This window comes from Cervus elaphus, chromosome 17, assembly GCF_910594005.1.
Source record: "Cervus elaphus chromosome 17, mCerEla1.1, whole genome shotgun sequence".
Taxonomy (NCBI): domain Eukaryota; kingdom Metazoa; phylum Chordata; class Mammalia; order Artiodactyla; family Cervidae; genus Cervus; species Cervus elaphus.
The window spans coordinates 37,340,662-37,354,083 of record NC_057831.1 but is presented as its reverse complement, the minus strand read 5'-3'; the positions used below and the strand labels follow the sequence as shown (position 1 = coordinate 37,354,083).

Here is a 13,422-nt window from a genome sequence, read left to right as displayed (position 1 = left end):
AAAATCTTCTTTTTCTGGTTTTTAACCTGAACTTCTCTTACAATCTTGACACCATCTCTATTTTGAAAACCTGTTTGTTTTTTCTATTGCTTTGGCAATATTTTATTACTCATGGGACTATAAAAAAACAAAATTGCAAACTCTTAGAGCTGAAACTGATATTAAAAATCATCTCAATTAACTTTATCAAGAAACCTGAGATCCGGACAAGTTAAAGAGCTTGGCAAGAACCTCTTAGAGAATGAAAGAGGGGGCTGGCTCTTCAAAGTCTGCAATAGCATTTTTAAATGTATATATAAGTTGTTCTGAGGACCCAGCAGTTGTGCAGCTCTCTGGAGCTAACAGTAAAATTAAGTTAGTTGCAGCCCCCATAGGTGTAAGCATTATTAGTGTTCCTTCATTCACTGTTGCCCATTTACTGAGTCCTAGCAGGAAAATGCAGATGCAAACATGAATAAGATCCATATGGACTCAAGCATAGCACCCATGCATTGTATTGATAAACAAGAATTATATGTTCAGAATTAGGTGCTATGGATGGAGAGTTGATTGCTTACTCATTAACAATTTATTGAATATTTATTTACTCTATAACAATTCTATGGGTCTAAAATGAAACTTTTTTAAGTGACACTACTATTTATTGATAGACTATTTTTTAAGGAGCTGAGTTTTGTTGGCTAATTTATTGAGCAATAGGATACAAAGTTTGGGGGATTTTTTTTTGTATTTCTGAAATATTCTAATTTCATGTCTGAACTTTCAAAAAAACTTCAAACGAGTTCCTTTTTATGGCTGAGTAATATTCCATTGTATGTATGTACCACAACTTCTTTATCCATTCATCTGTTGGTGGACATCTAGGTTGCTTCCATGTCTTGGCTGTTGTATACAGCGCAGCAATGAACATTGGAGTACATGTGTCTTTTTCAATTATAGTTTTCTCAGGGTGTATGTCCAGTAATGGGATTGCTGGGTCATATGGTAGCTTTATTCCTAGTTTTTATTTTATTTTTTTAAATATGGAATGCTTCACGAATTTGCGTGTCATCCTTGCGCAGGGGCCATGCTAATCTTCTCTGTATCGTTCCAATTTTAGTGTATGTGCTGCCGAAGCGAGCACTATTCCTAGTTTTTAAGTACTAGCCATACTGCTCTCCATAGTGGCTATGTCAATTTACATTCCCACCAACAACGCCAGAGAGTTCCCTTCTGAGTCAGTTATAGTGAGGTGGATGAACCTACTGCCTGTTATACAGAGCAAAGTAAGTCAGAAAGAGAAACACATATATCATATACTAGCGTATACATATAGAGTCTAGAAAAATAGTACTGATGAACCTATTTGCAGGATAGGAAAGATCCAGACATAGAGAACAGACTTGTGGACACAGTGGGGGAAGAAGAGAGTGGGACACATTGAGACGGCAGCATTGAAACACATACACTACCATATGTAAAGCAGATAGTTAATGGGAAGTTGCTATTCTTCTACCCGGTGCTCTGTGACAACCTAGAGGGGTAGGATGGGGGAGGGGGAAGGTTCAAGAGGGAGGGGATATATGCATACTTATGGCTCATTCATGTTGTATGGCAGAAGCCAACAAAATATCATAAAGCAATTCTCCTTCAATTAAAAATAAATTTTAAAAAACCCTTATCATCAACCCTGTTTCCCTCCCTCTAATAAATAATTCCCTTCTTCCCTAGACAACATATGAGTAAATGATTGAATAGTAGGCTTCCAATTAAATATAATTCCCAACTTTTCAACGACAGATAGCAATGGCACAAGATCAGCGTTTTATCTGAAGCTTTACTCAAGGGAAAAAATATTTACAGAGCTGAAAAAGTCAAAATTGTTGATTATACTTAGTAAAATATAATTACAAATATCCAAATAAACTAGAAGTCAATATAATAAAGTCCAATAAAACAGGTGGACACAAATTTTCTTATATGAAAATTTTCACTTAATTTGTGGGGGAAAAAACATAATGTTTTTTATGCCTCCATACATCCTCTTACACGGTTTATATTTTATGATCACAACTCACTCTTCATTTCAGTTTATCACTAAACTTATTCCCTTTCTGGATACAAGATTTACAAGGAATTTGATCATGTTGACCTTTTGATTATAACAACCAAGGATTAAACTAATTCAAGAATGGAAATAGTGTGGAAATGTTACAGATCAAGCCTCTCTGATTCAAGTCATTTAACATGCTAATTCTGACAGCTGGAAAATCTTACTCCGAAAAAAAAAATTAAGTGTCAGCAGCATGTCTGATTATGAAAAGCTGGAAGCAGGAGTCTCTTCAAAAATCAGAATGGGGCTCCCTCAGTGTCTCAGTGGTCAAGAACCCGCCTGCCAATCTAAGAGACGCAGGTCCAACTAATCCTCTGCGCCACCTCTATTGATTGAGCCTGTGTTCTAGAGCCGGGGGAGCTACAACTACTGAAGCCTGAGAACTCTGGAGCCCGCGCTCGGCAACAAGAGACGCCACTGCGATGTGAAGCCCAGGCACTACAACCAGAGAAAAGCCCAGCAGCAACCAAGACCCACCTCGGCCAAAAACAAAATAAATAAGTAAAATTATTCAAAACAGTTAGAATGACGCACTATACATCTTATACTTTGCAGAACCGTCTCTACCACAAACCATTTTATCCTCTCTGAACATGCCAGACGTGTTCCTTAACCATGAATTCACAAGCCTTTACTCTGAGTGAGCCTTGCGATCAGTAACCTCTTGAGCGAGGGTGAAAAACAGGGGAGGAGTCCACAGGGTACACCTGGGGTTGCCGAAGACAACACAGCAGAAAAGAATGTTTTTCTTCTCTTGGCCTCTGTGTCCCCTGTTAATGTGTGACGGGTCATTGTTGGGAAATATATCCTCACCTGACATTCCAAGAAATGGAGGGCCTCACGGTTGTTTTATGGCTCGGTCATTAAATGCATGAACGTTCCATCCTGCCGCAAATCACTGACGCAGCCGGACTGTGAAGTCCTTCTCAGAAACGCTGCCACCGTGTGGTAATTGGGAGCTATGACCGGAAGAGCCGTGTGGGTCATATGGTTCATCTCAAGATGGCTGGGCGCCAGCACAATCTATTCCTATAACTTCCTGACTTCCTATTAAATCATTCCCGTGGGCACAGAGTAAACCATACTGAATCCTGTGGAAATCTTGGGGATTTTTTTAGAATGTGTGAGCTTCCCTCCGCTACATTGACAATATGACAGTTATGTGGGTAATGTGTTTAAAGGGAAACAACAGTTTTTAAGAGCAGAAATAAGAAATCTGTTTTTGCAACTTTATAACCTATGTGTTTTATATTTTATAAAGATAGCTGCCATTTGAGTTGTTAAAATGTGTGCTTAGAACCCACAAATAAATTTATTTGAAATGCATCCAATTTAAAAGAGCCATATTCCACCTGCTCCCCACCCTCAGTCCGCCACCAAATATCTACAAATCTATGGATTTAATCAATTAAATTTCGATTTTTTAAAAATTATTTTGATTAAATAATCCAAAAATTATTTAATTAATATTTATATTAAAAAGCAAAATTGGGGGGATGTCTCTGGTGACCTGGCATCTAAGACTCCACACTCCCAAAGCAGGGGGCCCGGGTTTGATCCCTGATCAGAGAACTAGATCCCAATGCCACAACTAAGAGATCCCACATGCACCTAGGACCTGGTGCTGCCAAATAATAGTTTTATAAAAAGCAATTTTGGTAAATAGGAGCTGACATGTTACATAGGGCCATTTATAATAAATAGGCCATTATAATAAATAGGGTCATTTATTGTTACTCTCACTTTTTACATGATTCTTACAATGGAAGTGTGAGATAAATGAATAGTACAATCTCCATTTCACAGCTGAGAAAGGTAGATGAAGAGGTTAAGTAATCTTGAAACAATATTAAATGTTTAAAATGAACTCAGAGCTCTGCTACCCCTAATTTCTGTTCCAATATTCAACCATCATCCATAATTTTCTTTCAAACACCTTTTAAATGCCCAGTAAAGTTTTTTTTTAATATAGAATTTTAATTTTCTTATTCAGTAACCAATTTTATATATCCTGAGAGAAAAATTAGAAAATGACAATTAAGAAATCTAAGCCAGTCCTTCAGAGGAGTGCAAAGTATCCTGTTGACGTGCAGTTTAAAATTCTTATATCCGATCTTATTCCAATAAACCATTCCATTTAGAGTTAATACAAATCATGACTACCTTCTTTTCCTAACAATCTTAATAATTGTTAACATACATACAGTGGTTAAAACATACAGGGCATTTGCAAATATGTGGTAGGTATTTTTAGTTTTACGCATTCTAATTCACTTAAATCTCTCAAAAACCCCACGAACTCTGCATTTGACAGACGAAGAAACAAGTATAGATAGGCTAAATGATTTGCCCAAGGTCACACAGCTAATTTGTGCAGAGCAGAATTCAAAGCCACATGCCGGTTCCTGAAACAGCACTTTCAAGCAGTAACCCTGCTCTCAGTCATAAGCTACTTTATTTCTGCCACAATGAAAATAAATTACCATTCTTTTATTTTATATAGCAGTTATCAGATCCATCAGCTCCAAATAATTCAAACCATGCAACAAAAATCCATGTCCTTGAAAGTCATTGTGAATCCAATTTAATGAACGTGACTGGGGATTTTAATGTTTCTAATGCCGTTTGTCTAAATGACAAGCTGCTGCATACTTGAAACTCAAAATGAAGCTTAAGTAAATATGGAGGAAGGGTATCTGAACTCTTTGTATGTAGCTGAACAATAGCCTGGTACCTCTTAAATAAGTATAATTCTGTTGCATATATCACATTAATCTGTTATTTAAACCAAAAGAAACAAAAATCTATTCTATTTAATTTTATCTAGGACTGATTTAGACAATATTTTCTTCTAACTCAGAAATAAACTCTTTTCCCTCTCCATATGTCTTCCTGGGCCCTCTAAATGCCCTTCCAGGATGCTGAGAGTCAGTGCTATGAACGAAAAAGACAGTTAATGATATTGTACATAAGTAATGTTTTAACTGCAGGGTAGTGGGTGTTTGCGTGCGTGTGCGCGTGTGTGTGTGCATGTGTTTGTTCTGTGACCACAAAACCAGAGGGGGAAGTGTGGGAGCAAGTGGGCTGGGTAATGGCAAAACGCCTCATGACACATCTCCCCGCCCCCCGTGTAGGTGGAGAGCATCTGGAGCAGCCTTTAAATTCTGCGAGATCCTGGTTGTCAGCAGCAGGGAGAGCAGGCCAGGAGGGCAGCAGTGAGCACTGCATCAGCATCACAGGGGACTGGACTCCTCTCTGCAGCCGCAGACCAAGGTAAGCCTGCAGTTTGCTACATGACCCCTGTCCCCTCTGTGCACTGCCTCATTTCATTGGCAAGGTCAATTTGTAAGGAAAAGAGTATAATGGTAAACGCTGTTAATCAGACTTAAGTTGTTCTTGTCTTCTGAATATGCATGCCAGATCCAGGGCGGATGTCCTGCAGGAAAGGTGGCCGGTTATTTTGAAAGACAGTCGAATATAAAACTTAAAAATATTTCCATGCAGTCCTCAAAAGAACTGAAACTACTTTTTTCAGTCAGGAAATAAAAGAAAAATTCTATGCCCCTTTGGAATGATTGAATATACATCATTTTAAATGGATAGATGACCATGGGACATTTAAAAGGAAAATCCTTTTTAGTATTCATATAAGCTGATGTTAATGCTAATTTTTAATGATTTGATTTATCCCTCTTTCAAGGGAAAAAACCCTTTCTGAATATTTTCACCTCTGTATTTAGCTATTAAAATTTCACCAAAATATCTATATGATACTGTTTAGACTTACAAATAGAAAAGCTGTTGACTTCAGTGTTTTCATTTTCATTTCAAACTTCTAGAATACCTTGACTTACTAACTTTAGAGACAGCTTCATCTCACCTAAGTAATACCTTTTAAATAATTTAAGTTGAAAATCACATTTGAAATGCATGTTGGAAAATGGAGACAGCAAGTTTCTCTTTCTTATTTTTATTTTCTCTCTTTGTGTTTTTCTTCTCTGAAAAATAAATATTCTCATTCTTGCTTTATTATTTTAATTCAATTACTGCTGATCTGTTTTTAGGTTTAGATGGCTGGAGCTATCAAGTAGTCATGGTGTAATCTCTGAAATCCTAAATGTTAAAGTTGAATAAATATAGACTTGTAAAATTCCTCTCTCCCTTGCCTAATAGTGAGAGATGGAAAATAGAGGTGGCAGTACAAATATTAACTCGAAAGATCATAATATTAAAAAGAAATTTGTCAAGTCTTTCCACACAAAATACATATTTATTTGTGGTGATTTTGTATTGTGGTAGCCTAAAAAAGCATCACTGTTTTGACCTTAGAAAAGATAAAATATTTCTTACAAAATATTTTGCAGGAAAAATCATTATCATGAGAATTGCAGTGATTTGCTGCTGCCTCTTGGGCATTGCCTCCGCCCTTCCAGTGAGTACCACTGAATCTTTTTTGAAAAAAAAAAAAAGTCCTTATAATAAATGAATTGTCTGTTTCAATGTTGCTAGGAACACACTCACACTGTAATCTTTCTTCACCTTTCTATTTCAAAGGTTCAACTGACCAATTCTGGCAGCTCTGAGGAAAAGCAGGTAAGCATCTTTTTGGTTTATTATATAGTTATTTATGCAACTGCTGCAAGATGTACTACAAACATATGACAATTTTACTTATTTGCACAGTCAAACAAAATAACCGATAAGTATTTATTGGGTGCCTGCTGTGGTTCTAGTGCAGTACCAAGCATAGAATTGCTTTTAATTAATACAGCCTCTTAAAACTAAACTAGATTTCTTAATACAATAAAATGATGCTTTACGTCAATCATTTCTATAAAATGAGTTCTGTGAAGTTGTGTGACTCTTGTTTCCATGAGTCAACCTAGTTCTAGAAGTAAAAAAATCCATCTTTCACTTTACTTAATGGCAAGCTAAGTTTAAAATTCACTTCACGTATTGGAGAGTTGGCATAACCATAATATTCACAGTATCTCTGAAGATATTTGCTAAGAAACCCATTGTCTTAAAAAAAAAAAGTACATTTATGCTGTTTGTATCTATTGTGCTTATCAGATGACTTTAGGTTTTTCTAACCAAACATAAGACCAAATCAAACTCTTCATAATTATTCCACCCAGCACCATAGATGTACCTGTCCCTCCACAATAGGTGAAACCATGCCAGCCAAACAACAAACGGGTATTGTCCCAAGGAGCTTGGACAAAAAGGCACACAGGGTTCAATCCCAGATAAATAGAATAAAGGCCAATATAGAGCTGTCTGAGGTCACTGCAGTTAGATTGCTCAATGAAGATGTTAGGAGAAGTGCTGCAGGGGGTGTTTGGATATGCAAATGGGCATGTGTAGTGTGTCTGTTTTCCAACTGATCTAATAACACAAGTATTGAATCACAATAATAAGCCAGAAAATTAACATTTCCAGAGAAAATAGAGGTCACGCTCTTCGAGGCAAGAATTAGTGCCTTTTTAATAGAATAAAATATGGCACATGAAGCTATGGCAGTGTAAGTGGTTAAATGTTACTTAAGAGATAAGTGGAGAGCAGAACCTTCTAGAATCCTAGAAATGTAGAGCCAGTTGGAAGTATGGAAAGTCTACAAAGAGACACCCCTGAAGATGAAAACACTGGTTATCTATGAATGATATAATTACTGAGCAATTTTAGTTTGTTTTTCTTATCTGTATGTTCTTCATATTACTTTTTAAAAATTATAAACTTATAAATACAGATAAAGCCTGATTACATATATCATCAGAAAAATATATTAATTATATATCAATTATAACATATTTGTGTAAATATAATATGTATTTATATAAATATATATTTTAAAGAAAAAATAGGGAAGCTTTGAACTCATCTACAGCAGTACTATTCACATTTTTTAAAGAAAGCCCTTCTTTCAGCAAAAACCTTCATAGAAGTCCAATATGAAACTGCTCTGGTTAGAGCCAGACATGGGGAAGCCCCAAGTGCTACTGACTAGTTTCCTTCCTTTCTTCCGCTCCTTGGCTGTGAAAGAATTCTTGGAGCCCCTACGGTGGCTCTTCCCAATGACAGAGATGTGAAGTGATTGCCCTGGGTCATGCAGCCCACTAGATGACACTTATTCAGAGCAATTTCCACTCCTCTGCACCAGCATCTTATTGCCATTTTCCAGATAAATAATTTGGCTGAGTGAAAGATCATTCCATTCATGTCTTTGGCAACTTACATCAAGAAAACTTTTATGCAGTGGTGTTGATATTATATTTCTGCACTGTCCACTAAGGTAGCCATAAACACGTGACTATTGGACAGTCACAATGTAGCTAGTGCCAGAGAAGATAGTTTTCTTTATTAACTTAAATAGACCAGTGCTAATTAAGGGCACCTCTGATTTAGTTGTGTTTCATCTGAGGAATTTCAGCTATCAGACATAGAACAGGAAGGCAGTGTATCATCAGTGTGAGGAGCCACTGGATTTAAACCCTGCTACTTACTATCACTGAATTTTATTGTGGGCTTCCCATCTGGTGGCTCAGTTGCTAAAGAATCTGCCCACAGTGCAGGAGACCTGGGCTTGATCCCTGGATCAGTCAGGAAGATCCCCTGGAGAAAGGAATGTCTATCCACTCCAATATTCTTGCCTGGAGAATTCCGCGGACAGAGGCTGAAGGAATAATAGTAATAATGATGAGACTCATCTCAGGATTAAATGAATTAGTATTTATAAGTCACTTTGATAGTGTGCCTGGCTTACAGTAAGTGTTATGTAAAAGTCTGTTAAATGAATCTATCAGAAAGAATAAATTATGAAAGACATCACTAAGGTTCTAATTGACTAAATAATGCATATTATGCTTATCTGTCAAGATTGGGGAAGAACAGTTATTTCAGCTTATCACTTAGAGGCCCCTGTTTCTTAAAAAAAATAATAATAATAATGACAAATATGTAACTCTCTTTTGTAGCTTAACAACAAATACCCAGATGCTGTAGCCACATGGCTAAAGCCTGACCCATCTCAGAAGCAGACTTTCCTAACACCACAGGTATTTTTCATTTTAATTAACTCTAAATATTAAAATTCTCACAATTAAAGAACAACCACCACAAAAAATAGCCACCAAGCAGGCCATTTGGGCTGGTTAAATGGATCTTTCCTGCCTGGTGGGCTTCCCTGAGTTGGTAAAGAATCCGCCTACAATGGCTTCCCTGGTGTCTCAGATGGTAAAGCATATGCCTGCAACGTGGGAGACCCAGGTTCAATCCCTGGGTCGGGAAGAGTCCCTGGAGAAGGAAATGGCAACTCACTCTAGTACTCTTGCATGGAAAAGTTCCATGGACTGAGGAGCTTGGTAGGCTACAGTCCGTGGGGTCACAAAGAGTTGGACACGACTGAGCAACTTCACTTCACTTACCTGCCTGTTTGTAAATGTGAGCTTAGGACACCAACTGATCTGTTAGGTTGTCTTCCCGCTTAATCCTTCCACCAATGAGGCTAGAAAAATAAGACCTGCTTTGGGTGGAAAAAGCAAACTTTTGAATAAAAAAGTTAAGTCTGTATGATGTACACTGATTTGTGTCTTTTCTTCTTCAGAATTCTGTGTCCTCTGAGGAAACTGATGACAACAAACAAAATGTGAGTTTTCACTTTGATTCTGATGTCTGTTGTGCCTTAGACTCAGGAAGGCACTCTTTCTCCTAATGACATTGCCCAGGTTCAAATTCTGGCAAAACTCCATTAGCAAATCCTCCAGGAACTAGTTTTTATTGGGACTATTAATATATTTGCTGAGCAAAGGGATAAGTTAAATTTGCTTTCGTTAAGATTCTATTTGAAGATGCTAAGAATCTGTAAGAGAAGTTAGGTAAATGACCCAGGATATTTGCAAATCAGAAATGTAATAGATATTAACTGGTTAACTGAGCTGCAGTTTCTACACATGGATAAGAGAGTCACCTTTTGATTATCCAGGCTAATAGGGAGGTGATTTCAGTTTTGGGGTGTGCATTAATACATGGATTCTCTGATCCCCTGAGAATTCTCATTTCAAATAGAAAAGGTAATCTCACAATTATGTATCTGTATTTATTGGATCATTGAATTTGGTAAGTCAGTGTTTAATATGAACAAGGAAACACAGTGTCATTGATACAAATCTTGTAACTCATACATTTGGCTTGAAAATATCTATGAAAATAGTTTTTATGAGAAAGCAAGAAAGATGCCTTAGGATTCCATTTACCCTTGTGTTAAAGCGGAAATTGGAATAGGCTCACTTTAGCATTTAAAAGCCATTAAGTGCTTTGTTGTGAATACAAAGATTCTAAAACTAAATAAAGATAGTAAAATACTAATTCACTGTAAAGACTAAGGGAAAATAAAAACCCTGACACCCATTTTTCTGGCCGTCTTGATTTCTAGACCCTCCCAAGTAAGTCCAATGAAAGCCCTGAGCAAACAGACGACCTAGATGATGATGACGATGAAAACAGCCAGGACGTCACCTCTAATGACTCCGATGATACTGATAACACCGATGACTCTGACCATTCCAACGAGTCTCACCATTCTGATGAATCTGATGAAGTTGATTTTCCCACTGACATTCCAACAACCGCAGTTTCCACTCCACCTATCCCTACAGAAAACACAAATGATGGCCGAGGTGATAGTGTGGCTTATGGACTGAAGTCAAAATCTAAGAAGTTCCGCCGATCTAGCGTCCAGGTGAATCTTGAATAGACACATCAGATGGTTATGATTAGAGCCCAATTCTAGGAAACTAGAGTCTGCGTGCTCACTTATGCATTCATTCAGCAAGCATTATTACTTTATGATCACTGAATACAAAACCTTTTCCCACTTGGTTTTTGCGGTCAAGTCCACGTAACTTCTCCTTAATTTTGTTTCTCAATCACAATGCAATTTTTTCAAATCCTGCTTAAAAAGCACTTATTGTATTCACTTTTTTAAATTAAAAATGACTTTGGAAAAGAGTAATTATTTTCACAATATAGTGGTCATATCTTGAAGTTAAACACATAAGAACTGGAGAGTTGCAAATCACACTGACTTTATAGTCAAAGGATCTGGATATGGTGCATAGCCTTGCCATTTACTATTGACTTTACTTTTAGCTTTCGATTCATTTTCCCTTTATGTAAAACAGATAATGAGACATACCTCATAGATTTCCTCACATACATAATTCATGTACTTATTAAACTAAAGGAGATGACATAATGAAAGGACTTGATTTTTTAAAAAGTAACATGCTAGTATTTTCTTTTCTTTTCCTTTTTTGCTTCAGCCAAATTTAGACATTTTTATAGAATACTTTGATGTGGAAGTTAGAAGGCATTAGAGAATTACAGTGCTTCCCTCCCTAGCTGTTCACTGAATTCTTCTCCTGTTTGTGCTGTGATTCAGAGTCCAGATGCCACAGAGGAGGACTTCACATCACATGTAGAGAGCGAGGAGATGCATGATGCACCCAAGAAGACGAGTCAGCTGAATGACCACAGCAAGGAAACCAACAGTAACGAGCTTTCCAAAGAACTCAAGCCAAAGGCCAAGGATGAGAGCAGCAAGCATTCCGATGTGATTGAGAGTCAGGAAAATTCCAAAGTCAGCCAGGAATTCCATAGCCTTGAAGACAAGCTAGACCTCGATCATAAGAGTGAAGAAGACAAACACCTGAAAATTCGCATTTCTCATGAATTAGATAGTACCTCTTCTGAGGTCAATTGAAAGGAGAAAATACCATTTCTTACTTTGCTTTTAGTAAAAAGAAAAGGATACATTAAAGCAGGGTGGGAGACAATATGAAGTGCATATTTCTCAGCTTAGTTGGTGAATGTATATGTGTGTAGATCTGGAAACAGGTCATGTTTTTGATCATTAGTTTAGTGTGTGGCTTCATAGTAACACCCTTATAAACTAAAAGCTTCAGGGTTTAGTCTATGTTCTTTCCACATAAAAAATGCAAACCATCACAGCATTTTAATGTTTGCTACCCTTTTATGAATAGAAATTTATGTAGAAGCAAACAAAATACTGTTACACACTTTTAAGAAAGAATATAAAATTTCATGTCACTATGATCTTTTGTTTTTTTAAATTAGTATATATTTTGTTGTGATTATTTTTGCTGGTGTGAATAAATCTTTTATGTTGAGTGTAATGAGAGTCTGGTGGTATCAGTTGTGTTTCTTATTTGGTTTCCTACAGTTGCCTAGCAATTATAAATGTAATCAGTTTAATTACATTAACATGCTGGACATAATACAGAGCAATCTAAGACCTGCTGGGTCAATCATACAGCCACTGAGCTAAAGTTCCTGTCAAGGAAAGAAAGAGTCAAGCAGGGGCTGATATTCAATCAGGAACACTCCAACCATGCAGGGGTCCGTGGGTCACTTCCACTCGGTGAAAGCAACCTTTTTCTAGTGTTCACAAAGCTGATGCAAAAGTTAATAAGGGCTTCCCTAGTGGCTTAGTGGTTAAGAATCCTCCTGCTAATGCAGGGGACGTGGGTTCAATTCCTGATCCAGGGAGATCCCACATGCAGCCCGAGCACCACGACTACCGAGCCCACACACCTAGAGACTGTGCTCCACAAGAGAAGCCACCACAACAAGAAGCTCCCGCACTGCAACCAGGAATAGCCCCCGCTCCCCATAACTAGAGATGGCCTGCGTGCAACAACAAAGACCCAACAGCCAAAAATAAATAAATCTTTTTTAAAAAACAAAAAGCTAATGAATGCCTAGATGCAACAACAAATAAATTTTATTGTTTCTTATCATTCTCCATTAATTCTCTCAATAAGTTTATTGCTTTCTTGCCCTTGGATGACAACTTGGTAGTTCCCATAGCTATTCTGATCATCTGTAGATATTGAACAAATAGTCCTTTTTTTTATTGGATAAAACCTAAATGCAGTTTCAGCTAATACTCAGAATTTTCAACTTCATTCAAAACTAAAAGTTCTGGAAATCTGAAGTGGAGCATGTGCCTTTATTTCATGCTTTGCTCCTCTGCTCTTCCTAAAACTAGAAATCCCATTGGAAAATTGTTAATTCTTTATTAAACAACTCTTCGGATAAAGTGGAAAATTTTAACTTGCAGAATTTCTAAAAAAGTGTTGTAATGAAATGTAAACTCAATAGAGTACAGTTAAACTGGTGATCACAGAAAATTCATAGCCTTAAATTCTTGCAACAACAACAAAATAAAAGAATGAAAATAAATATATAAATATATTTAGTTCCCACCTTAAAAATTAGAAAAGAACAACAAAGGAAAAGAAAGAATAAGG

The 13,422-nt window shown here is 37.0% G+C and overlaps 1 protein-coding gene and 1 non-coding gene across 2 annotated transcripts; one reads left to right on the top strand and one right to left on the bottom strand.

Annotated features, from left to right (window-relative positions):
* Positions 1 to 1,016: 1,016 nt before the first annotated feature.
* Positions 1,017 to 1,123, bottom strand: LOC122673686. Its single transcript, XR_006334796.1, has one exon. It is a non-coding gene; the product is annotated as a U6 spliceosomal RNA (small nuclear RNA).
* Positions 1,124 to 5,218: 4,095 nt separating this feature from the next.
* Positions 5,219 to 12,285, top strand: SPP1 (secreted phosphoprotein 1). The gene is made up of 7 exons (XM_043871261.1): positions 5,219 to 5,365; positions 6,457 to 6,524; positions 6,647 to 6,685; positions 9,067 to 9,147; positions 9,696 to 9,737; positions 10,524 to 10,829; positions 11,532 to 12,285. The coding sequence occupies exons 2-7, from the start codon at positions 6,471 to 6,473 to the stop codon at positions 11,850 to 11,852; spliced, it is 843 nt and encodes a 280-aa protein (XP_043727196.1). The 5' UTR covers positions 5,219 to 5,365; positions 6,457 to 6,470; the 3' UTR covers positions 11,853 to 12,285.
* Positions 12,286 to 13,422: the final 1,137 nt, after the last annotated feature.

What these genes read in the sequence shown, in the direction of transcription:
- SPP1 (XM_043871261.1), top strand. Translation starts at nt 6,471, where the DNA reads ATGAGAATTGCAGTGATTTGCTGCTGCCTCTTGGGCATTGCCTCCGCC. An exon ending in GCATTGCCTCCGCCCTTCCA is followed by an intron (nt 6,525 to 6,646) that starts GTGAGTACCACT and finishes TCTATTTCAAAG; the next exon opens with GTTCAACTGACCAATTCTGG. An exon ending in CTGATGACAACAAACAAAAT is followed by an intron (nt 9,738 to 10,523) that starts GTGAGTTTTCAC and finishes CTTGATTTCTAG; the next exon opens with ACCCTCCCAAGTAAGTCCAA.